Source organism: Acomys minous (genome assembly GCF_964271855.1).
Source record: "Acomys minous genome assembly, chromosome: 4".
In the NCBI taxonomy this organism is placed as follows: Eukaryota; Metazoa; Chordata; class Mammalia; order Rodentia; family Muridae; genus Acomys; species Acomys minous.
In genome coordinates, this window is record NC_140486.1 from 87,525,693 (window position 1) to 87,552,372 (window position 26,680).

Genomic DNA, 26,680 nt, shown 5'->3' on the forward strand with positions numbered 1-26,680 from the left:
AAAGCACTCTGTCAGCCCAATCTATCTCCCCAGCCTACAGCTTTCAGTTTTACACAGAAGAAAAAGGAGCTTGGAAAATTCAAGGAATTTACTGCAAATCAGAATTAAGAGCCAGAAGTCCTACCCTACCCACCGTCTGCCACCGCGGCAGAGGCTGGCAAGGCCTGGCTAACACAGTTCCAGGCTAGCCAGGGTTACAAAGTGAGACTCTGCCACAGAACAGAACAAAAACCAAGCACATTTGCTGGAATGCTTTTGAGAAACAAGGCGCAGCTAACGGTGCTTCCGCAGCCACTCAGGTGATTACACTGGCCTTGGGTCGTGAGTCTCAGTCACACGTAGGCTTGGGACGGCTTTGAGCGGGGGGGGGGGGGGGGGGGGGGGACTAGCCGGACCAGGGTGGGACGTGGGCCTTGGAGGGAGGTGTCCCTGTCGCCCACGGAGCGGTGGCCTGGGCAGAGCAGGGGTGACGCCCAGCGCGGGCGGGGCGGAGCGACCGCCCCTCCCATTCTCCGACCGCCCAAGGCCGCCTCCCTGCCCCGCGCCGACTCTCCAGCCGCGGCGCCGCCGGCCGAGCGCAGGGCGCGGGCGGAAAGCATGCTGGACTTCGCCATCTTCGCCGTGACGTTCCTCCTCGCGCTGGTGGGAGCCGTGCTGTACCTCTACCCGGTAACCGCGGACTCGGGACTCGGGGCTGCGCCTGCGCCGCGTGGACCTGGGCGGGCCGCCGCGGGGTGGAGGGGGAGGGAGAGCGCTCCGGGTGGGTCACGTGGCTCCTCCCCGCGCGCATGCGCTCAGCGGGCCGGCGGGGGGCGGGGCGGGAAGAAGGGAGCTGGTCCTTCGCGACTACTCTGCGCGAACTCCGGGTTGGGGTCGTGGGCGGGTTCCGCGTGCCCCGTGCTAGGTGCCAGTTTTCTGAATTGTTTTGGGTGACTTTGGGGACATTGACTCCCTCAGTCCCGTTGAGTATCGCATCAGGGGAGAAACTCCGTCCGTCTTTGCCTAGCAGCCCCTTGCATCTGTCCCGGCATCCTTGTCGGGATGGGCGGGGTGGGCGAGGCTGAGCTCGCTGTGATGCTCGCTTAGGCGAGGCAGCCACTGCGCCTCCTCCCTCCCCAAAAGGTTGTCCACCTCTCCTTTTCAGAGGGGAAGCTCTCAAAAGTCCCGAGTTGGTAGTTAAGCACACTTTCTTAAAGCACATTGTATAAAGCCGAGCGTTGTGTATACTGTAATTCCAGCACTGCGAGGTGGAGGCAGGAGGATGGGATGGGCGCCCAAAGCTCACCCTGGATTATATCAAACCTTGTCTCAGAAAAAACAAAAACAAAAACAAACGAACAACCCCCCCCCAAAAAAAAGTCTGGTGAATTTATGGGAAAGTGCAAAGGTAGTGAACAGCCCCAGATACGTGACGGGTGATGGAGATGCCCTTTAAAAGTGTCCTGTTTAAAGCTAGGCAGTGGCTTCGACTAATAATCGAAACCATATACCTGGGCTCATGAGAAACAAAGCACTGATATGAAGAAGGCCTTGCAGGAATGAGAACAAACTGTGTCCTAGCAAGCTAGCATGGTGGCCGGAGCACGTGTAAAACCAGACCGGGAGTGGGGGGGGTGCTATAGGGGGGTGCTATAGGGGGGGTGCTATAGGGGGGGTGCAGGAGGGGATAGACGGGCGTCAATGGCGTAGAGGCCGTTTTCTTAGTCTACATTCTGCTGGGGGGTTTCAATGGATAAAAGGCAATTTTAGTTAAAAAAAAAAAACTGGGAATGGTGTGTCGGGCCTGTAATCCTTGCAATTGGGAGGTGGAGGGTTGGAGAGTTCAAGGTTTTCCTCCAATACAGACCCGAGTTCAAGGCCAGTCTGGATCACACGAGTCCTTGTCTTATATTTTAAATTTAATATGCTAAAAGGCATGGGGTTTCTTTAGTAATATGCAGGGAAAATGTTTTTAATTCATTCCTTTTACGTAAGTGCAAATCTTTGAATCAGGAAAAATTTCAGATTTAAAAGCGATCTTTAATTTGAGAGCCTACCCAGGGAGCTCCAGTGGGAGGATCTTGAGCTTGGAGCCATCTTGGGTAGTGTGAGAGACCCCATTAAAAAAAAATCCTAATTCTATTAGGTAAGTTTTATGAGAATCATTCTGACGACTGTATTAAGAATGAGTCATAATTACAGGGCTAGGACAAGGTGGGAGCAGAGAGCCTAGTTGGAAAGGCACTGCAGTCATTACTTTGGTGAGAGATGGTGTAGCTTGGACCCCAGGTGTACCACAGCATTGTGACATTAAAGCCAGTGAGACTGATGTAAAACGTGAGCCTAAGAGAAGATGATAGAAAAACACTTCTTTTTTGGGGGGAGGGGCTGGGTAAATGGAAGAGTTTGCCCCTAGGGGAAAGTGGGGATTTTGTTTTGATTTTATTTTGGTGGTGGGTTCATAGAGATCAGAGGTTTGGGGTTACTTATGCCACGTTTGAGATTCCTGTTAGACTTGCAAGTGGGACAATAATCTAATCACGTTCGCAGATCTTGAGTTTTAAGGTAAAAAATGAGACTGGTGATAGTTTGGGGGAGAGACTGCCAGTGTATATGTCATATTTAAGCTAGGAAACTCGTTCCGGTGTCCTGGGAACCTTAGATACAGGAAAGAAGAGGTCCAAGGACCAAGCCCTGAATCCTTCACATAGAGAGGTCAAAGAGAGGTATTGGAGTAGGGGAGGAGGGACTGCAAAGAATTCTGGGGAGGAGCAGTCAGACCAAAGAAAGGCAAAGAGTAATCGGTTAAGCCAAATGTGACCAAATATGCTGAGGACGCTCAGGCATGAGAATTTAGTCATAGTGACAGTCCAAGCTCCAGTGCCGGGATAGGGTGATGGCCTAGCCGGAGTGTGTTGAAAGGCTCTGAGTATGCATAATTCTCCTTGTCATTGTTTTCTTTTTCCAGACAGGGTTCTCTGTGTAGTCCTGGCTGTCTTGGTCTCATTTGTAGACCTGGCTGGCCTTGAACTTACAGAGATCCACCTGCCTTTCCTCCCCGAGTGCTGGGATTACAGCCATGTGCCAACAAACCCAGCTGTATGCGTAAATTCTTTAGAGTTCCACCTGCCTCCTAATAATTCATTCAGCCCTTAAGAGCGGTTCACATCCTCAAGTAAGACTGTTGAAACACCTTTAACTTGGAGATAGCTTTTGGGTTGGCGATAGGAGTTTGTGTCCACTTCTCTTAGCGCTGGGACCCAGTCTGGTGAGGATTGAAGACTGATGCTGGTTGTGTGTGCGTTGGTCTTGCTGTCCTCTTCTGAAGGGTTCCCTGAACCTGACTGAGGGGACTGATTTGGTGGAGACATCCTGTTTAGGACTGAGTGTTCCAAGGGCTCTCACTCTCTGTGCACTGTCTGGCTGTGAGTCTCTCTCTCTGTATTTGCTCCCATGTACTGCAGGAGGAAGCTCTTCTGATGGTGGCTGAGCAGTGCTCTGATCTATGACGTTGTTAGTCATTTCATTGTTTTGTTCCTTTAGCAGAGCAGTAGTATTTGGCTTTCCCTGGCACCCAGGCCTATCCAGCTAAGGGCCCTTGCCCAGTGACATCTCATGGAGTGGGCATTAAATCCAGTCAGATATTGGTTGGTTGCTCCCACAAGCTGTATGCCACTGTTGCACCAGCACATCTTACATATGGGTCAACTCTTGTAGATCGAAGGCTTTGTAGCTGGGTTGGCGTTTACCTTTCTCTTTGGTAGCACGCAGAGTACCTTCCAGGACCCCGAACACTAGTCAGCAGAGGTGAAGGCTCTAGGTAGGGGTCCCTTTGGCCAACAAGTCAGTTAGTGTAACCCATTCGTGGCACTGGAAGCTTCATTTGGTGGTGAGAGGTGTCCAGCTGGGACTCTGTGTGTTACTTTGAGGTTTGTTTGAGGTCAGCTTCATATATGTATTGTATGTATTTTAGGAAGCGTCTACTGTATGAGGCTTTTATATGATACTCCCGATGGCCCATCATTTTAGCTGTCCGTCCTTCTGTTCCCTCTCTCCTCCCTATGCCTGCTTGATCTTCCCACTTCACTCTCCCACTCACCCATAACTATTTATTCTGCTTCCCATTCTGGAGAGATCCGTCCCTCCCCTCCAGTCCCCGACTCTGCACCTAACTGCTATGGTTTTATGGATTGAAGTCTGCCTATTGAAAAACCTCACAGCCAACATCCACATATAAGCTCATTCATACCACATTTATTTGTCTTTCTGAGTCTGGGTTACTTCACTTGGTGTCGCGAGCACTGAGCACTCCGCACTCAGGATCCCGAAGAGACTCAGTCTGTGACACGTTAGTGATAGTGGAGCAAAGGCGTTTATTGAAACTCACTGGGTGTTCCAGTAAGAAAGCAATGCAAAAACAACACCACACTAAAGCTATGGTGGCCACTACTAGTGCGAACCACCAATACCATTCCATTTGTTACAATCTTCTATAATGTTTCCATAAAACCACAAGCAACCAAACTAATACCAGCATAATCTATATACTTAACACTATCTTAATCCTAATGGGAGTGGCATCTAACATTTCATAGCATAAGGGTATACGACCTGATCGAAGAGTCGTGTCCAGCTCGTCAGGTTCGGAGCCTCGACGTCGTTTGCTCGACTGCTCAGTGTTAGTCCGAAGTTCTGTGGTTCCTGGCTTCCGGTTTCAGATCGTCAGAGGTTCGGTCCGCGTCTGCGTCGGTGGATCTCGTTCGCGAACTGGCCGTGTTTAGGCAGTCATGGTGAAGGCGAGATGACTGACTGCTTCTTCTCAGGGCTTTTATACTTAACTTAACCTTATCATTTCTAATTCACACGTTTCTGTTAATCTAGCTTTCTACGTCACTCTTATCACGCTCGTTCAGCATATGGCTGACGTCATTATCTTGTCTACTCTGGGCACCTGCTGGTGGCCCTTACATGTCTATGACACTTGGGATAACCCTTTTTTTCTACCTTCATCCATTTACCCGTGAATTTCATGGCTAAGTAATACTCCATTGTGTAAATGTAGCACATTTTCTTTATCTGTTTTATCTCTTGACAATAATCTAGGCTGCCTCCCATTTCTGGCTGTTATGAACAGAGCAGCAAATGGGCGTGGTTGAGCAAGTGTCTCTGAGGTAGTATGGCTGCATCTTGAGGTAGATCGAGTCACAGCTTCCTGAGGAGCCTTCCCGTTGACTTCTGTGCAGCTTTGCACTCCACTGACTTCACATCCCTCCCCGGCGTGCGTGAGCTGTTATTTGTGTTATTGATTTGGGCTGTTCTGATGGGTGTAGGATGAAATCTCAAAGTAGCTTTGATGTGCATTTCTCTGTTAACTAGGGATGTTGAACGCTTAAGTGTTTTTCAGCCACTTATGTTTCCTCTTTGGGGAATTCTCTATTTAGATCTGTACCCTAGGCTGTAGAGATAGATGGCTCAGAGGTTAAGAGCATTGTCTGTTCTTCCAAAGGTCCTGAGTTCAATTCCCAGCAACCATATGCTGGCTCACAACCATCTATAATGAGATCTGGTGCTGTCTTCTGGCCTGCAGGTACACATGCAGGCAGAACACTATATGTGTAAAAAATAAATTAAAAAAAAAAAAGAAAAAGAAAAAAAGAATAAATCTGTACCCCATTTTTAATTGGATTATTTGTTTATACCTAGTTTTTTTTGAGTCTGTTATCTATTTTAGATATTAGCCTTCTATCAGTTGTACAGATGGTAAAAATCTCTTCCCATTGTGTGGGATGTCACGTTGTCAGAGACTGGTGTCCTTTGCTGAACGAAAGCTTTTCAGTTTCGTGAGGTCCCACTTATTAATTGCTGCTCTTAGTGCCTGTACCAACAGTGTTCTGACCAGAAAGTCTTTCCCTGCACCAATGACTTCAAGGCTGTTGCTCACTTTCTCTTCTATCAGATTCAGTGTGTCAGGTTTGTGTTCAGATCTTTGATCCACTTGGACTTGAGTTTTGTGCAGGATGGTAAATATGGATCTATTTGCATTCTTCCACAGGCAGACGTCCAGTTAGAACAGCACTGTGTTGAAGATGCTTTCTTTTTTCTATTGTATCTTGATTTCTTTGTGTGTGTGTGTCTGTGTGTGTGTGTTTGTGTGTGTGTGTATGTGTGTGCGCACACGTGTCTTCTTTTGATCTGGGATTATTTATCCCTGTATTTTCTTGGGTTCCGTTAATCTCTTTAAGTTGTACTTTTCCTTCTAGCACCTTTAGGACTGGATTTGTAATAGATGTCTCTTAAATTGGGTTTTATCATGGAATCTATATTTTCTTCGTCTATTGTGATTGAAAATTTGGCTGGGCTCTTCCTCCTCCTCCTCCTCTTCTTCTTCTTCTTCTTCCTCCTCCCCCCTTAACCTCCTTTCTCTCTTCCTCTGTCTCTGTCACTCTTTTTCTCTCTTTCTCTTGGGTACCCCTGCCCCCTTTTCTTCTCTTCCCATGCTCATTTAATAAACTCCTCTGTAACATTAAAAGAAAGAAAGAAAGAAAAGGAAAAAAAAGAAAAAGAAAGTTTGGCTGGGTATAGTAGTCTGGACTGGCATCTGTGGTCTCAGAGCTTGTAGATCATCCATCTTTTAGACTCTCATTGAAAAGTAGGTGTTTTTCTAATATGTCTGCCTCTTTATGTCATTTGGTCTTTTTTTCGTTGCAGCTTTCTTTTTTCTTTTTCTTTCTTTCTTTTTTTTAGACAAGGTTTCTCTGTGCCCTGGCTGTCCTGGAACTCTCTCTCTGTAGACCAGGCTGGCCTTGAACTCACAGACCTCTGCCTGCTTCTGCCTCCCAAGCACTGGGATTAAAGGTCTGCTCCTCTGTGCCGGACTCCATTGGGGCTGTAACTTGTTTGCTACTTTCTTCCACCCTTCACTCCTTCATTTTTCCCTTTCAACTCCCTAACACTAGGTATGAGAGAAAAAAGAGTAGAGGGGAAAGAGGTGTCATTGTTGTTAGACTGCTTCCTGCTGATCAGGGGTGCTGAGTTCTTGGGACAAGTTTGATCTTTGCCATCAGGACATCTAATTTTCTTCTTGTTGTTCCTTTGTGCACGACTGCTTAACAAACAACAACCAACAGCATTCAACCCCAACCAGCCACGTACCTATTGGGGCTCTAGCATTTATATATCCTCTGAAAAGTCCCCAGAATTCCAAACTTCACGTACTTGCAGAAACTATCTGCAGCTGGTAAAGCCACGCCCCTGCCAGAGCAGCAGCTGGTAAAGCCACGCCCTTGCCAGAGCACGAGGCAAATCATAGTCAGCTGCTTCAAAGCAGCCCCATATCCCACACTGGGGATTAAAATGAAAATATATTCCCATAACATATCATTGTTTTCTTTAAAGAAACCAAGATCACACAATTCTCACTACATGCAGCTTTTAATATTCTTTCTTTGTTTGGTGAGTTGTTGTTGTTTAGTGTTTTAATTATGTCTCGTGGGAATTTCTTTTCGGATCAGTCTTTGTGTTCTTCGTCTAACTTGATAGGCGCCTCCTTTAGGTTAGGGAAATGGTCTTCTGTGATTTTGTTGAAAATATATTCCGCACCTTTGACATGGATTTCTTCTTCCTCTATTCCTGTTACTTATAGACTTGCTCTTTTTGTAGTGTTCCAGATGTCTAGGCCTCTTTTTTTTTTTTTTTTTTTTAAGCCTGGAGTTGTTTACATGTTACTTTTTCTTTAACTGGATTATCCATTTTTAAGGTGTTTTTTTTTTCCTCTTCCACATCTCCAATTCTCTTGGAGTTCTCTTGAAGTTCCTAAAGTTCATTTCTAGTTTCCCCTCAGTTTGGGTTCCTTTATTGATCCTATTTCCAGTGTCATGTCTTGAATTGTTTTCTTTATTTCATTCCACTGTTTATGTTTCATTGATCTATTAATGGCTTTGTTCTTAAATTCTTTAACAACCTAGGACATATTCATGCTAGCTGTTCTGAAGTCCTTGTCTTGTACATTGGCTATATTGCATTTTCCAGGGCCTACTGCAGTAGGCTTGCTTGGCGCTAGTGGAGGCGCACTGTCCTGACTGTTACTAATTGTGTTTTCCCGCTTGCGCCCCGGCTTCGCAGGACTGTAATTGTAGGTGCTGATATGTCTTGTGTTTGATGGGTGGTTGCTCTGTTCTGTTTCCCTCTCTGGCTCTTAGGAGAGTGTGGTGGCTGTGGGTGCCCCCCTGGCAGGAAGGCTTCTGAGACCCTGCCAGGTGTGGCCACTGGTGGTCCTGGGTAGGTGTTTCCAGGTATCAGGAGCTGACCCCAAGGAATGGGATAAGCTGGAAGCCGGTGGGTAAGAGGGTCCGCTGGAGGGAGCGAGGCTGGGTGTTGCCACCAGGATCTGCGATGACCCCTGGGAACTGGGACAGAGAGGAAGGGGAGGCCATGGCAGGTGGTCTGCTGTAAAGCCGGGGTTGGGGGGTAGGGGGAGTGGGGGTGTTAAGACTAGGAGGGCAAGGAAGATGCCACCTGCCTGGCTTCCTGGTCTGTGTGGCCTGTGGGACTCCAGGGAGTGCCTCCTGGAGTTGGCAGCTGAGACCTCTGGTTTTTTTTGTTTTGTTTTGTTTTGTTTTTTATTTATTTTATGACAGGGAATTGCTATGTGGGGCTGTGTACCCTTGAACAAGGCCTTCCTTCTGTCTCCCGAATGCTGGGATCACACATCTGAGCCATCCCACCTGACTGCGGTTTATTATTTGACTAGAAAGAGCACTCTTATTTCAGAAATGAGTGAATTATAAGCGAGGCAGTGGTTGGTTGGTTGATTGGTTTTCTTTTTAGAGCCAGGGCGATGGGATCGGATATAGGTTCAGAACAATAGAAACAGGAAAGGGTTCTTGATAGCGGGTAAAGGCGATGGCTCATTTGGTGAATGAAGTGTTTGCCAAGCAAGCGTGGCCTTGAGCTCCCCAGCGCGCACACATGAAGAATAGTCCCAGTACAGGGGAGCAGCTGAACCCTGGAATTCTCTGAGTAGCCAACATAGCTTAATCAAGTGAACCCCACATCCTAGTGGGAGACCTTGTCTCAAAACTCAAGGCAGACATCATTTGAGGATGACACCAGTGTTAATCTCTGGGCTCTACATGCATGTACGTATACATCCACATACATGTACCTGTAGTTGGTCATGCAGCTACATACACACACACAAAACATACATGATATGGCTAACTGATCATAGTTATTAAATTCTTAGAATATTGTGTCAGTATCTATGCCCTCCCCAGCTCCTGAATAATGACCCAGAGACTTAGTATATTTATTATTAGCACACGGCACTAAGCTGGGAAAATTCTGAGTTATTTTAACCTGGCAATACTGGCCTGGCCTACCTCCTAGCCCTGTGGCCCATTTCCTGTCTTTCCGAGTCTCGTCCTGACACCTGTTACTTCATCCATGTCTGGCTGGTGAGCTCTCTCTCTGGTCCTCACCTGGGACCCCCCCCCCCCCCCCCCGCCCCAATCTCTCCACCAGGAAGTCCCACCTCTTAATCCTGCCTCAGCAATTAGCCATCAGATTTTTATTAAAACCAATCAGAAGGTGAGGGAGATCAGTGTTTACAAAACACTGAGACAGGAGATGCTTTCATTACAGTGGCAATGCCAAAGTCCGGCCTGTAATCCGGTCTGCACGGGCACAGAAATCAGCATTTGAATATACAAGGATAATCTTTGCACAGTGCACAAAAGCATGACTCTGTCAGGATTTTTTTTTTTTTTGAAAAACTGACAGTGGAAGAATATAAAAGCAATTCCTGTCTATGCCAAGAGCCTATTGTTTTGATGCAGAAACGAGTCCTTAGGTTCGGCCGAGTTGGAAAGCTGTTTAAGATCCTGGAGACGGCTTGTTTAAACAGGAAGGGCTTCTTTGATGAGTGACAGTTCACTGCGCCCTACACTAAGCCGTTTCTGTTTTGTTTTGTTTTGTTTTCCATTTAGGCTTCCCGACAAGCGTCAGGAATTCCAGGGATTGCACCGACTGAAGAAAAGTAAGGGGTTTGTTTGTTTGTTTGTAAAGTAGAGACATATCTTCCTTTTTGGTATTAAAACAAAACTATATTTTTGTGGGTCTTGTTTGTTTTGGTTTTTTTGATGGTGCTGGGGATGGAACCCACAGCCTCAAGCATGCTAAGCAAGCGCTGTGCTCCGAGCTACAGCCTCAGCCCTAAACTGTATTTGTAAATTACTCATTTTATTGAAAATTTTTGTACTTTGAGTTTACCTCTGGGTACACCCTAACCTTCACTAAGCATTGAGAGGAAGGATGTCTAGTCATTACTTCCCCCTTTTTCTTATTCAGAGAAAGCTGAAGACAGAAGTAAAGCTAATCCTAGGGTTTCTTCAGGCTGTGAGCCTTCCCCGAGGCCGCCAGGGGACGAGTGACCAGTGGGGTAGCTCTCCCGGACTATGTCACATGTCACATGTTTCTTGTGCTGTTTTCAAAGTGTCTTGAGTTTCCCAAATCCTCAGGAAACCGGATTCTAAATGCAATCACAGAAACAGTAGGGCAATGGATATAATCTAGTTTGGGATTTTTTTTTTTTCAGTAATTTAAACTTTACTAACTTTTGCCTTTCATCTATTGACACAACTAACTCAGGGTCAACTCTGCCTTTCTGAATTTTTCCAAGTTAAATTGATTATATTACATGTCTGTCTTTTATCAGAGATGGTAATCTTCCAGACATTGTCAACAGTGGAAGCCTGCACGAGTTCCTGGTTAATTTGCATGAAAGATACGGGCCTGTGGTCTCTTTCTGGTTTGGCAGGCGTCTTGTGGTTAGCTTGGGCACCGCTGATGCGCTAAAGCAGCATTTCAGCCCCAATAAGACCTGTAAGTTACATTGTCTTTCTCCTCAGCCGATCCTTACCATTGAAGACAGAATACTGTCGGATAGGAAAGTTATTAATTATAGATTATGTGTGTGTGTGAAAGTCTTGGTTGGCTACTTCATTTAATGAGATGCAATGGTATGAAATTATTTTTATCTTTAATTTACAAATATACACAACACAATCCTATTGTAAGTTACATCAGGGTTCTTTCGAGGGAACCTGAGAAAATAGTTCTGGAGTACACCTGGAAGGATTAACACACATGAGCGACTAGGAAAAGAAATAGTAAAGAGAGAAATGGTTGTGCGGTCACAGAACGCAAGACTGATGTAAAAACTTACTCAGCCATGGGGTTAGACTGGAGCAAGCAGAAAGTACTTGATAGATAAACAAGTATGAGGGGGTAGGGAGGGTAGGGGGGAGAAACAACATTTTGATAACAGGACAAAGGCTGTGGATATTTCTGAGAAAACTAAGTAACTATTTAGAAAAAGAGCCAATCCTTGCTTTATTCATTGTATCAGAATACATGTCAGGGCCAGGGGAGGAGTCATTTGGTCAAGTTCTTGGTGCATAGGCACATGTTCAGTCCCCACAGAAAGCCAGCTGTGGTGACACGCTCTTGTCATCCCAGGACTGGGGAGGTAGCAATTTTTTGGGCATACTTGCCAGGCAGTCTAGTCCCTATATTGTTAACAGTGAGAGAGATTTAGGACATATTTTGCTTTCTTTTTATTTTTGTGTGTTGTTTGAATTGCTTTTAGTAATGTGTGTGTGCGTGCAAACAATAAAGTTACTAAAGGAACAGAAATGAAAGGAAATTGACATCAACTGACTTTATTAGCGAACACCTGAGAACAACATACAATTATCACCCATTTTGCTTTAAAATTAGTATGTGGTGTATATGTGTGTGTGGCTCAGGGGTTAAGAGTACTTCCAAAAGATCCAGGCTCAGTTACCAGCACACGTGTGGAGGCTTACAGCTCCCTGTAGCTCTAGTCCTAGAGGATGCAGCACTTTCTTCTGGCCTCTGCACGCATGTGGTACACAGACATACAGAAAACCCCCGGGCAGGGGGAAAAAAAGAAAGAAAACAAATAATTAAAAAAAAAAAATTGTAGTCATGTCCAGAGACATTTTAAGCAGGCATTAATGAAGTACTATAGAATTCTGAATCAGGCCAATTTTGCCCGTCTTCACTGACCTTTGAACTGTTCATATTTACACAAAATTGTTAATGGTGTTGTGGGAAGATTGCCCTGCTTTCTGGTGTCCTCGTTTATTTCTCTGACCTCTGTTTTCTTTTGAATATGTTTTCCTTTGCATGATTATACTGATATAGAAATACTGCCTCTGTCTGTTTCAGCGGACCCATTTGAAACCATGTTGAAGTCACTATTAGGGTATCAGTCTGGTGGTGGAAGTGTGAGTGAAAACCACGCGAGGAGGAAGCGCTATGGAAATGCGGTGACGGCCGCTCTGCAGAGTAACTTTCCTCTCCTGCTGAAGGTAAGGCAGTAAGTGCTTCGTCTGGGGTACAGTGTAGACAACCGTGTTTACAGAGCGTAGACGGTTTACGGTGTTCTCTTACTTTCTTCTCTTTCTAAGCTGACTTTTAAGAGATATTATTATTATTATTATTATTATTATTATTATTATTATTATTTGTAATTCTAGGTAGGTGTGTATGTCAGCGTGTGGATATGTGCACTTGAGCGCAGGCACATGTGGAGGCTGCAGGCTATGGATCCCCTAGCAGTGGAATTATAGGTGGTTTTGAGCCACCAGACCTGGGTGCTGGGAGCTGAGCTCAGCACCTCTGGAAGAGCAGCAAGTGCTCTTAACCGCTGAGCCCTCTCTCCAGCCCCTCTAAGCCAATTTTAATTCTTCTGAACTTTTAAAACAAAACGAATGCACAAACCCCAAAAGGCAGACAAAACAAAAGTCTCCCTAGAGAGACTCACTGTAAGTTAGAATGATGGAAATAGATCTGAAGAGGTTTTCACCACCAGGTGATTGTGCATTTTTTTCAGGACTCTTTCCATCCCTTGCCTCTGTCTGTAGTTCCCGCAACCCCACGTGTGTGTGTGTGTGTGTGTGTGTGTGTGTGTGTGTGTGGTGTGATGGGTATGGTGTATGCATATGTGTGGGATATGTGTGAACGTGTGTGTGTGTTGGTGTGTGTGTGTATGTGTGTGGTTTGGTATTCATATGTTGTGTGTGTATGAGAGAATATATATGTGGTGTATGTGAATGTGTACCTGCTGTTTATGGGTGTGAGTGTGAGGTGTGTGTGTGTGTATGCTTGTGGTATGTGTGTATGTGTGTGCATGTGGGGTGTGTGTGTTTGTACATGGAGTATGTGTATGTATGTGGTATGTGTGTGCACATGTGTGTGTGATATGTGCATATGTGTGGCTGCATTAGGTTGGTCCTGGGTGTCTTGCTTGATCAGGTAAGGCTTCTCACTGAAGGTGACAAACATGACGGCGGTGGTCACCTGTCTCTGCCTCTTGAGTGCTGGGATTAAAGGTGGGCCATCATTTATGTGAGTGCTGGGATTCCAAACCACATCCTCATATTCTATCCACTGAGCCATCTTCCCAGCCCCACGCGGCTTACTCTTAGGCGTGATCTGAGCACACGTGGAACTCTCGTGGAAAGTCAGATTATTGGGGCTCTACTTGGGCATGCTGAGCCGCGGGGCGAGGAGCCCAGCATCCTCAAGAAGCTCTGCAGGTAGGTTCACAGGCTGGGTGTGACACTCGCACATACTGTAGTACTCACTTTTGCTTGCTGTGGGAAAGTTCCTGGGAAACACTTTAAGGAGGCAGAATGTATTTTGGTTGTTGGTTTTGAGGTTTCTGTCTGTGGAGTCTGATTCCACTACTCACTGGCCTGGTGGAAAAGCATGTTGAAGGAAGGCTGCTGACCTATGGCAGCCAGGAAGAGCAGGGTGAGGAGGGGCGGGGTGGGGCAAATGCACCTTCACAGACACACTCCAGTGGGCCCTGACCCACCCCCGTGCCCCCTCCCCCGGTGGCTGGTGGAGATTAACTTATCCACGGATTAGCCCACTAATAAATGTAGTGCTTCATGACCCAGCCTCAGTACTAGTCTACATGTGAACCGTCTGGGGGGACATCTCATATTCAAGCCTAAACACCAACTATTTCCCTTTTGTCCCTGAAGGCTGCTAGCCGAGCTGTGTGTATTACCGGATAGTTTTCTGTGCTTACCCACTGCTGCCAACCCTGTGCTGGCTGCAGACGTTCTCACTTCCTGCTTTGAGACATGTCGCAAACACATCAGCTCCCCACTTTCCTCATGCCTACCAGCTAACATCCATTATCGAGGAATCTTAATTCAGAAACTCATGGCTGTCCTGGCAAGAGATCACATCCAAAGTGTGATCCGGCTGGAGTACAAACACGCCTTTAATCCAGAGGACAGAGGCAAGCAGATCTGAGTTCAAGGCCAGCTTGGTGTAGAGCAAATATCAGGAAAAGAAAAGTTTAGGTCCAGGCGTGGTGGTACATGCCTTTAATCCCAAGCAAAGGTAAAGTTAGTTTGTAGAAGGAAGCACCCATGTTTGAAAGTGATGTCTAATTGAGTGGCAGAAAAGGTGGTGAATCAGAGAAGATCTGACAGAATAGGATATGCACAACTCTCACGAGAAGAGAGAGGAAAGGGAAGGCAGTTTTACAGAGAGAGGAGGCAGTTTTTACCAGGATAGTAATAGAGAGATGGGTTGCAGAGAGAGAACTCGGGTGAAGACGGAATGAGCCAGAAAATGAGAAGAAACCAGAAGATTAGAGCAGATTATTGAGTTAGTTTGAGGCCAAGCAATGCAGTTCCAGGCCAAGAGAGAAGCCAGATTGAATAAGTCGGCTGGGAGAAGAGTTTGAGCCAGAACAGCTGAGTTGAACCAGCCAGCCCAGAGCTCAGAAAGAACAAGAAAGGGTGAGCTCATTAAGCAGTAAGTCTCAGAGGCTGAAAACATTCGAGGCCTGGGTTAGATTGTACAGAGGCTAGAAGCTTCCAGGACTAGGCCTAGGCCAGCAGAAGGAAGCAGTAAGCCTCCCAGACAACCATTGAGCGGAGAAAATAAAAGTTACTTTTACAATCCATTTCAGTGCTTTTTCTTTCTCTTGTTCTTAAGTAAGTAGGGCTTCACGAGGCATCCTAGGCAAATGGGCTATTGCCGAGCCCTAAGAATTCTTCTATTCAAAACTAATCTACTCACCTTTGACCTGTTAAAATAATTTATCAAGGGGGCTGGAGAGATGGCTCAGAGGTTAAGAGCACTGTCTGACCTTCCAAAGACCTTGAGTTCAATTCCCAGCAATCACACGGTGGCTCACAGCCATCCATAATGAGATCTGGTGCCCACTTCTGGTGTGCAGGCATGCATGCAGGCAAAGCATTGTATAGTTAATAAATAAGTAAATCTTTTTAAAAAATTTATAAAGGCAATGTGTGATTGTTATAGAAAACACAGAAACTAACTGTATAGATAAATCGTTGTTTCACTATGTATTTACACATATATTAATATATATTGTTGGGAATTAGGAATGCTGAGCTTGATGGGAGTCTGGGTAGTTTATGGGGGCCCTGTTGCAGAAAAACGAATTGATGAGTAGTAAGTAAAGATGCGCCTGTAAGTGATCAGTCAGCATGCAAGTGGTGAGAGCCCCATCCGTCAGGCAGGCAGAACAGCGCGTACCGGAGTTACCACCTTAAAACAAGTCACGTGCTTCGCATCACCCCAGTAAACCATCTGGCTTTTGAGTGTCCTTGGTCCAGATCTGAGCTGTGCGTCTGGGGACCGAGTCTTCCTGATTTCCTGCTCTGCGCTCTGGCTCCTCCCTGTCTTGGCCGTGGCGTGAATCTCCACTTGAATTCTGTGAGTGTCCCTTCTCTCTCTGTACTCCTGTGCTGCTTTTTCCATGTCTTTTGGGCTGTGGTTTGGGTTTTTTTGTGGGAGGCGGGGGCCGGGGGCCGGGTGGCTGTGTTTTGATGAAATGAGTTCTTCTGGGTTTTAGAATGTAAGAATTTGCTTAACTAATATAGTACAAATATTGATAGCCAAACGTTTTGAGTTAATTAGTTACGGTAGCTCATTTAATGTTGATTGCTTTATAGGTAGATGGTATTACTTCCCCCATTTTACAGATGCAGAAACCAAGATCTGTGTCTGTCAAGATCACACATCTAATAAACTGCAGGAAATTGTTGGCCATCAGGCAGTCTGGTATCAGACAGCTTTTGTCTTACCACAAGGCTATAATGCCTTTTTGTGGCTTGGTCCTCCCCTCATGTAGTTTCTCATACAAGGTAGAATTAAAAGTCACTTCTTTGGGCTAGAGAGATGGCTCATAGGTTAAGAGCACTGTCTGCTCTTCCAAAGGTCCTGGGTTCAATTCCCAGCAACCACATGGTGGTTCACAACCATCTATAAAGAGATCTGGTGCCCTCTTCTGGCTTGCAGGTGTACGTGCAGACACAACATTGTATACATAATAAATAAATCTTAAAAAAAAAAAAGAGTTCTGGGTTAGTCAGTTATAATGAGTCCTACAAAACAGATTAAGGCAGCCGTTCTCCCCCTGTGGTTTGCAACCCTTTTAGGGGTGAAACGACCTAAGACCATCCTGCGTATCATATATAGACATCATGATTCGTAACAGTAGCAAAATTACAGTTATGAAATATCAATCAAAACAATGTTACAGTTAGGGGGAGTCACCACAGTGTGAGAAACTGTATCACAGGGTCGCAGCGTTAGGAAGGCTGAGAAGCACTGCGTTGAGGACGTGTGGACAGATCACAGCTTGTGCTGTAAGTGGCTTAAAAGAAAGAATGTAGTTTGCATTTGGTCTCTTAGCTGTATAATATCACCCTGGGTTTCATTTCAAAGCTAGCCTCGTGACAAAGCTCTCTTACAACCTTCTGAAGAGATACTGATCCCAGAAGAAAAATAGTTAAAGGAATGAGCATGCACTACACAGAGGAAGACAAAACCAGCCAATAACTAAAAACAGTTTAAGTCACATGAAGCAGTTTGAGATTTGGGGGTTTTTTTGTTTTTGTTTTTGTTTTTTTTGTTTTTGCTATTGGACTGAGCAGTTCTAAAATGATAGTGAATAGTGCTGTTAAAGGCACGAGGCACAGGAGTCAATGGTGCTGCCGAGGAGCTGGGTTGGTACATGGCTCCCAGAGGCACCGGCAGAAGAAGCCTAAAACAGTACTAATTCTTTTTCTATTCCTTCATTACTTCAGTTATTCATTCACTTTACATCCAAGTCGTAGCCCCCCCTCTCCTCTCCTCCCAGTCCCACACTCCCCCCCCCCCCATCCCAGCTTATCAAGTCATATCAGGACTGAGTTTGTCCTCTTCCTCTGTGGCCTGTCACGGGGACCAGCAGGGGGAAGTGATCAAAAAGCAGGCACAGTGTCCTTGTCAAAGACAGACCCCGCTCCCCTTACTAGGGGACCCACGTGACTCCTGAGCTGCCCATCAGCTACATCTGTGTAGAGGACCTAGGTGCAGTCCATGTGTGGTCCCTGGTTGGTGCTTCAGATTCCACAGGCCCCTCTGGGCCCCGGTTAGTTGGTGCTATTGGTCTTTTCAGGGAGCTCCTGTCACCTCTGTGTCCTTCTATCCTTCCCCCCGACTTTTCTACTAGACTCTCAGTGTTTGGCAGTGAGTCTCAGTATCTGTTTCGAACCACTGCTGGGTGGAGCCTCTCAGAGAATCTGATTTACACTACTCAGACATTAAAAACAAGGAAATAATGAAATTAACAGGCAAATGAACTAGAAAATTAAAAGATTAGCAGGAACTAGAAAATATCGCCCTGAGTGACGTAATCCAGACCCAGAAAGAAACACATGGTATATACTCACTTATAAGCAGATTTTAGCCATTTTGTACAGGATAAACTACAATGCACAGACCCAAAGAAGATAAGTAACAAGGGGGACCCAAGGGAGGATGCTTATATCTCACTCAGAAGGGGAAATAGAACAGGCAGAGGCAGTGATTAAAGAGGGAAGAAGATAGGAAAGGGAGCACAGAGAGAAATAAGGGTGGAGATCAGACCTGGGGGAGGGGAGGGCAGGAGGACAGAGGCCTGCAGAGAAAAGAGAAACTGTGGGCGGGGCATCTCTGTGACAAGCTGGAGACCTAAGTCAGAGTAGGCTTCTGGGAGGATATGAGGGGGACTCTAGCTGAGACGCCAAGTAGCAAAGGCCATGGAGACTAAAAAGGACACCCTCTAACTAGACAAGACTCCTGGTGGAGGAAGGAGAACACCGACCCACCCACAAAAACGTTGACTCAAAACTCACCCTCCCTACAAGATGTGCAGGGATAAAGATACAACAGATAGAGCAGAGATTGAGGGAATGTCCAACCAATGCCTGGCCCGTCCCAAGGCCCACCCCATGGGAGAGAGCCAGCCCCTGACACTATTAACAATACTCTGCTATGCTTGAAAACAGTACTTCTTAATCCAGCGCTTTCACATCTTAGGGAAGCCAGATGCATTCAGAGGTTTATTCAAAGATTGCCTTTTAAGCCCTTTATTGTAGCAGAAATTGAAAGGGCCTTAAATCTTCAGCAGTAGATGAACTAAGTAAATGGTAGTCAATCTATATAATAGGTTAGAATGAAATCATTAAGAAGGGTAGCAGAGGCATTTGCTTATTTATTGACCTGAGGAGCTGATAATAAGTCTGAGGCTGGAACTCAGTGTTTACCTAGAATGCACAAGGCCAGAGTGCAGTCCCCCACAGGTAGTGTGTCAGTTTGCTAGGGCAAATACAGTAAAGCTCCTCAGCCCACAGGGTTGTTTTCTTTTGTTTGAGGCCAAGTCTCACTGTCTAGGCCTAGCTGGCCTGGAACTCACAGAGACCTGCCTCCTGAGGACTGAGACTCAAGGTGTGTGCATTCACCAGGCTTCACAGGTTCAAGGCTAGCTGTCCAAGCTCATGGTGTCAGAGGGATTTGTTCCTGTTGAGGACCATGTGATGGTTGACTTTGTGTGTGGACCAAACTGAGCTAAAGGATGCCCAGACGTTTGGTGAAACATTACTTCTGGGTGCACATGTGAGACATTTCCAGAGCCTGTTAGTACCAGAGAAAGCGGCCATCATCCAGTTTGCTGAGGGCCTGATGAGCATGGTACAGGATAATGGCAGTAAGAAATGAATTTACTCTTCCTATGAGCTGAGGCATTCATTTCCTCCTGCTTTTAGATATCAGACATGACCTTTTATTGTGTGTCCGTGTGTGTTTATGTGTAAAGGTTATATATAAAAATGTCAGTTATCGCTATCTGGGCCAAATGTAGGATGATTAAAAGTATTTTCTGGGGCTGGAGAGTTGACTCAGTTGATAAGAGCACTGTTGCTCTTGCAGAGGCCTGGGTTCAGTTCCCAGCACCCTCATGTTGGCTCACATCCATCTGTAACTCCTGTTCTGTGGGACTTAACTCCCTCTTCTGACCAGAACTCCTTGGGTACCAGGTATACATGTGATGGACATACATATATGCAGGCAAAACACTCACATACAATACAATAAATAAATCTGAAAAAGTAATTTCTATATTTTAAGTTATTTTTGCTTTTCATTAATTACTTATGTTTCTGGCTGGCAGTGTTGGCACACACCTTTAATCCCAGCACTTGGGAGGCAGAGACAGATGGATCTCTGTTGAGTTCGAGGCCAGCTTGGTCTACAGAACAAGTCTAAGACAGCCAAGGCTACACAGAGAAACCCTGTCTGGAAGAAAAAAAAAATGAAAAAGAAAAGAAAAGGCTCCTTTCTCCGTTACACTGTAGTGTCACATCTATCATTTGTCAGCTCTCTGTATGTGGCACACATGTGGTGGACATACATACATGCAGGCAAAACACACACAATAAAATAAATAAAGTTTTATTTATCTAAAGCTATCTGCACATGAAGTCTGTAAAAACATGTAACGTCAAATCTTCCTCCTTGAACACAGAAGAATACCATTCTATTTATTTCTATCTTTTAATTTTTTTCTGCTTAAGCTTTATACTTCATAGGGATCTTATAAAATCTGTTTAAGTTTATTCTTATGTAGTGGTGGGTATACGTATGAGTCAGTGTGTCTTGGGAGGGGGTGTACCACATGAGCGTGAGGGTCAAAGGGCAACTTTTGGGAGTCAGTTCTTTCCTTCCACCATGTGGGTGCCAAGGATTGAACTTAGGTTGTCAGGTTTAGGGGCAAGTACCTTTACCCAGCGAGGTAAGTCGGTGACCCTACTCCATCCTTGCATCTTTCTTTCTTCCTTCCTTCCTTCCTTCCTTCCTTTCTTTCTCTCTCTCTCTCTCTCTCTCTTTCTCCTTCCTTCCTTCTTCCCTTCCTTTCTTTCTTCCTGTTTGTCCGTCTTCTTATGTGGATGTGTGCGCACACACATGTGCATATCAGAGGACAACTTGAGCGAGCTCTACTGTGTAAGTTCCTGGCATCAAACTCGCCTAACCCTAACCCTAACAGGTTGGGTTGACAAGCGCCTTCATCAGATGAGCCGTATTGCTGGCCTATCATTTTTCTTCGTTATCTTTTCTAGAAGTCTTTGTCAGGGAGTCCAGTCAGAGAGCGAAAGCTTACAATTAACTGAATAGAGAAAACTTAATATGAAAATGATAATGGATTGAAGTCATAAGAGTGGTCAAGAGAGCGCTTTAGCGTTTCCCTGTGTAGCCCAGGCTGGCCCGGAACTCACAGAGATCTCTCTGTCTCTGTCTCCCATGTGCTGGGATTAAAGGTGTGCGCGGCTTTGCCCCGACTTTCCTCCTTTTCTTTCTTCTTCTTTTTTTTTTTTTAAGATTTATTTATTATTATGTATACAGAGCTCTGCCTGCATGTACACCTGTAGGCCAGAAGAGGGCATCAGATCACATCATAGATGGTTGTGAGCCACCATGTGGCTGCTGGGAATTGAACTCAGGACCTCTGGAAGAGCAGACAGGGCTCTTACCCACTGAGCCATCTCTCCAGCCCCCTTTCCTCCTTTTCTTATTGGTGTCAAGCTTTGTGTGTGAATCTGTCAAAACTGTAGCTGAGCACTAAGCTATGGGAACACATTGTAAAAGTAACTTTTATTGTCCTGGCTCAATTGTTGCCTGTGAGGCTTACTGCCTCCTTCTGCTACCCTAGGCCCAGTCCTGGAAGCTTCTAACTTCAGCCTAGAATGTTTCAGCCTCTGAGACTTACTGCTTAATGAGCTCACCCTTTCTTGCTCTTTCTGGGCTCTGGGCTGGCTGGTTCAGCTCAGCTGTTCTGGCTTAAACTCTTCTCCCAGCCGATTTATTTAATCTGGCTTCTCTCTTGGCCTGGAACTGCATTGCTTGGCCTCAAACTACCTCAGCTATCTGCTCTAATCTTCTGGCTTATTCTCATTTTCTGGCTCATTCCGTCTTCACCTGAGTCCTCTCTCTGCAACCCATCTCTCTATTACTATCCTGGTAAAAACTGCCTCCTCTCTCTGTAAAACTGCCTCTTAAGTAGCTTCCCTTTCCTCTCTCTTCTCGTGAGAATTGGGCGTAGCCTATTCTGTCAGATCTTCTCTGATTCCTCCCCTTTTCTGCCACTCAATTAGACGTCACTTTCAAACATGGGCGCTTCCTTCTACAAACTAACTTTACCTTTGCTTGGGATTAAAGGCATGTACCACCATGCCTGGACCTAAACTTTTCTTTTCCTGATACTTGCTCTATACCAGGCTGGCCTTGAACTCAGATCTGTTTGCCTCCGTCTCCTGGATTAAAGGTGTGTTTGTGTTCCAGCCGGATCACATAGACCTAGAAGATCTTTGGATGTGATCTCTTGCCAGAACAGCCATGTTCTGAATTAACATTCTTCTACAACAGATGCTTCGGCAGCCATACATGACAAAGAACACAGACCCCACAAAGGTAGTTAAGAAAAGACACTAAATTGCTAATAAGAAATCACACAGTCAAAGTCTCACTCAGGTGGAGAATCTGATATCAAGAACTGCCACGTGAGCATGTAGAGTATACACAGTTTTTTGTTGTTGTTGTTGTTGGTTTTGTTTTGTTTTTGTTTTTGAGACAGGGTGTCTCTGTGTAGACATGACTATCCTGGACTCACTTTGTAGACCAGTCTGGCCTCAGACTCACAGCAATCTGCCTGCCTCTGCCTCCCGAGTGCTGGCATTAAAGACGTGGGCTACCACGCCCAGCACTAAAGTGTGTAGTTTTAAATATGAAAAAAATGAGGCATCAGACAAAGAGAGTATGCAGATCCGCAGGGAGTAAAGACCTGATGGAAACTGTCCATGAAAAAACAATAGGCCTTTCTCTTGGGCCCTTTTCCTTCTGTTTGTTAGTCTTGTCCAATTCTGATATGACAGTTTTTGTTTTATCTTGTTATAATTTATTTTGTTATGTTTTATTATTATCTCTTAGGAGCCTGTTTGTTTTCTAATGAGAGATAGAAAGACAGTGGGGTCCGGATGGAGGAGGAGTAGAGGGAAGGGAAACTGTAACCAGGATATATTATGTGACAAAAAAAAAAAAAAAAATCTAATCTCAGGGCTGGAGAGGTGGCTCAGAGGTTAAGAGCACTGCCTTCTCTTGAGTTCAATTCCCAGCAACCACATGGTGGCTCCCAACCATCTATAATGACATCTGGCGCCCTTTTCTGGCCTGCAGATAAACATGCAGGCAGAACACTGTATATGCAATAAACAAATAAATACTCTAATCTTAATAAAAGGAAAAAATTATATATATTTCTCCCAAAATGAAAAAAATAGACTTTTATATCAGTTAGCTTAAATTGTAGGCAAAGAACAAAAGAAAACTAGGCTAATGAGGTCTCACCGAATACTGCCTATCCCTCAAAAAGCCACACTTTAAAGGGCACTGAATAAGAGTTCAGAGCAGAAAAGCACAGGGCTAAAAATAAAACGTCTCCAGATGGATTCAACAGTGGCTTTAAGCAGACAGAATCGAGGCATCAGTGAATTATGTGAACAAATAAAGTTAGAAGACAGTGCGTTTAGGCCCTTATGAGTCAGCCGACTCTAGGACAGACACAAATCAAAGGACAGGCAAGCATGAAACAGCCCAGTGGGGCTGGAGAGAGGGCTCAGCGGTTGAAAGCACTGTCTGCTCTTCCAGAGGTCCTGAATTCGGTTCCCGGCAACCACATGGTAGCTCACAGACATCTGTAATGTGATATAATTCCCTTTTCTGGCCTGCAGGTGTACATGCAGGCAAAGCACTCATATATGATAAATAATTAAATAAAATCTTTAAAAAGAAAAGAAAAGAAAAAAAGAAAAGAAACAGCCCAGTGAACATGGCTGACAAAGCCTTGACAAAAAGTTCCAGGGAACTTCAATGGGACCATCTTGTAACAACCAAATAGATATATAAGACAACTAGACCTTAACTACATCCACATGGTGTGCAAGGAACAAGTGAAAAAAGACACGGACCTACACAGAGGAGAAAGACATAGAGCCTGTGCAGAGGGAGAGAGAGGTGCTGAGGTCTCGATAGACGCCAACCATGAGAGAGAAGTATCCGTGAGCTATTTCCTTAAAGTCAGAAACATTGGCTCTTCCCAGACAAATAGATGTAGAAAATAACCTATCGAACACGTATCTCACAAGGGACCGGCATGTATAGTATCTTAATACAAACAGAAGATTTCACACTTGACCATAGTCATACATGATGCAGGCAAATGCGCCAGTTGATCTCCACGGGTGGCTGAGAGCACTTCAGTTCCCAGCAGCCCATGGTCCTTGCTCCTGCTTCAGGGGACCCGATGCCCTCTTCTGACCTTTCAGGACACCAGACACGCACATTGTGCCCAGACACACATGCAAACCAAACATTCGTAAAGACATTTTTAGAAGACCTTACTGGTAACTCAGAGGTTATAGAAAGAAGAGAAAATAATGTCACATGCTGTAGAAAATTTTTTCTCTTGAAATGTTTTATGTGTATGTTAACTTGCAATGTTTGTTCTTTCTTCCAAAAGTTGTTATGCATGTCCCAACCCCAGATAATACAGATTTTTGAGTGAAGAAAAAAAATGCTGCTTAAAAAAATGTTGCTAATATTTTATTTAAAATTTGGGATCTTTTAAAAATAAAAATTAAAAAATGTTGAAGTTATTTCATAAAGCCGTATGGAGTTGACATATTTTTTACGTTTGAGAGTTATTCTGGAAATCTGTTATAAGCTAGGAAAATGCTTTTGGACAGTTATTTTTCTTAAAAGAGTCAAAACCATTTCTTGGGCTAAAGTAAGGCATTTTCATCTGTACAGATTATTTTGCCTCCTGCCAAAAGAAAAGCTTACTATTTTCTTCATATATGTGTTATCTGGGCTGCTGGTAAAACCAGTGTGCATTCAACAGAACACAAACTAAAACACCACACAATGCGCACAGACAAGTGCAAGAAGACCAGCTCCCTCAGGACCAGGGAGACATAAGTGAGAGTCGTGTGAACCGTGCTGCCTTCCGCTGGAATGGCGAAGGGCAACAGAAGCACAGCGCCAGCCCTCAACAGTCGTTCAAAACACGCGAAGGAGGGCACTCCTCTCCATTCCATGAGGCTGCGAGAGCCTTGATACCAAAACCTGACAGAGTATGATGATGAAAAGACTAGGTGCGGGGGAGGTGGGGTGGGGTGGGGGAGGGAATTGCTCGAGAGATGGCTCAGCAGTTAAGAGCACTGGCTGCTCTTCCAGAGGACCTGGGTTCAATTCCCAGCACCCACATGGCAGCTCACAGATGTCTGTAACTCCAGTTCCAGAGAATCAACACCCTCGCAGGCACGTGCCTACAAAACACCAATGCACATAAAATAAAAATAAATAAAAAAAATTTTTTTGGAAAAATGTCAACTGGCTCAATTGATTAGTCTTGGCACTTTGGAATCCTTAAGGACTCCTTGTTTTCCCGAAGATTAAGTTTATGTTCCAGATGTTCCCTTTAAGGAGGTATATTACTAAGGAATGCTAAATCTTTTTATCTTGAATATTTATTCTCTTCCTTACAAGACTCAATTTTAATTGCTTAAACTGGAACGAAACTTTCATAGAGCTCAATAAAGCTAACAGGAAAGGCGGCGTAGCTGCAGTTCATGTCACATTGACGTCTTTACATGCACTGGTTCAGAAAGCCTCTACTGTGACATGGACCTAATTATCACTCACAACCATGCAAGGTAGAAGGTGCTTTAGGTTAGGCAAATTGCTGCAAGTGACATTGCTCTGCAGGCTTACAACCAAAGGTAAAATCAAGGTGATGTTTTGTTTTGCTTTCTTCTAAAATTTGTAGTCTTTTACTACATAGTTTTTATTTCACAGGAGATTTGACAAATCTGTGGTGAGTTAAAGAATGTCAGAGCCCTTGCCGGGCGGTAGTGACACACACCTTTAATCCCAGCACTTGGGAGGCAGAGGCTGGCGGATCGCTGTGAGTTCGAGGCTAGCCTGGTCTACAAAGTGAGCCCAGGACAGCCAAGGCTACACAGAGAAACCCTGTCTCACATAAAACAAAGACAAGAATGTCTTTGTTTACTGCAGCTCAAGCCAGACATTGACGGTGCAGCCACAGTTGAGGCACCACCTGAAATACGCGCACAGCTAATTTGGTTACATAGCTTTATATATGGCATGTGCCATCTTACCGGATCCCTCTTAAGATTTAGAGAGAGAGAAAAGTAAAGTGTTATCTTTCTCTTCTTTTCAGCTTTCAGAAGAATTACTAGATAAATGGCTGTCCTACCCAGAGGCCCAGCACGTGCCTCTGAGCCAGCATATGCTTGGTTTTGCTCTGAAGTCTGTCACACGGATGGTACTGGGTAGCACGTTTGAAGACGAACAGGAAGTCATTCGCTTCCAAAAGATTCATGGCACAGTGAGTCGAAGACAAAATTTAAAATAATTCTTTCATCAGACCCTGAAGTTGAATGCTAACTTTATCTCTCAAGAAGGGGTGTGTGTGTGTGTGTGTGTGTGTGTGTGTGTGCGCGCGCGCACGTGCACGTGTACATTTGTACACGTATGCCCATGTATGCAATGACCCAAGATTAATACTCAGTATTTTCCTCTGTCTCCCTTCCCAGGGACTCCTAGCCACACCTATTCCATTTGCCCTGCCCAGGAGTGATGGCCTTTTATTGGTCAAACAGGTTAGGCTCTTAGGCAAAGTACAGATGGGGCAGAGACAGCAAGCAGTAATTAGCATCAAAATACATCAGACCAACCTCCAACAATTCCCCTTTTTCTGTCTATATTAAAAGGCCATTAAAAAATATACAGTAAAAACAATTATGAAAAATTATAAAAGCCAATAGGTAAGACTTACATACCTAGTGTGTAATCAAAAGGTATTTGGCAACGTCGAAGAAATATTAGCTATTTTATTTTGGTGAGGCTAAAGTTTTGAACCTAAATCAATATCTATCAAAGCTCTTACTATCAACCTAAAAAACATCTATCTAGATCTAAATGTCTCTTCTTAACTCCTAAACAACTAAGCTTAATTTAAAAGCTAACTCTCTGGTCTTCAACCCCATTAGAGACTTGAGAAGGAAATAAATTTAATTACCCGAGAAAACAGGAAGTGCTAGTTAACAGCTTCCAAAATGGGGGGAGGGGGGGATGACAGAGACAGTTTGCTGCTTGAACAGTTGCCCAAAACTCTCTAACATTGGAGCATCATCTTCAGCCTTCTGGTATTTGTGAAGTAGGAACTATTGAGGACTTGCTTACT

General features: G+C 44.9%; 1 protein-coding gene across 2 annotated transcripts in view; it reads left to right on the top strand.

The window, feature by feature from the left end:
* The first annotated feature begins 458 nt into the window (after positions 1-458).
* CYP20A1 (cytochrome P450 family 20 subfamily A member 1) overlaps positions 459-26,680 on the top strand; it is a 45,671-nt gene continuing 19,449 nt past the window's right edge. Inside the window, exons 1-5 of one of the 2 annotated variants that reach the window (XM_084780229.1) lie at positions 459-669; positions 9,966-10,015; positions 10,694-10,860; positions 12,232-12,374; positions 25,655-25,822. In XM_084780229.1, the coding sequence (XP_084636355.1) occupies positions 598-669; positions 9,966-10,015; positions 10,694-10,860; positions 12,232-12,374; positions 25,655-25,822 (600 nt within the window). In that variant the 5' untranslated portion in view covers positions 459-597. The remainder of the gene's footprint in view (positions 670-9,965; positions 10,016-10,693; positions 10,861-12,231; positions 12,375-25,654; positions 25,823-26,680) is intronic. The other variant, XM_084780228.1, reaches the window with a different exon arrangement.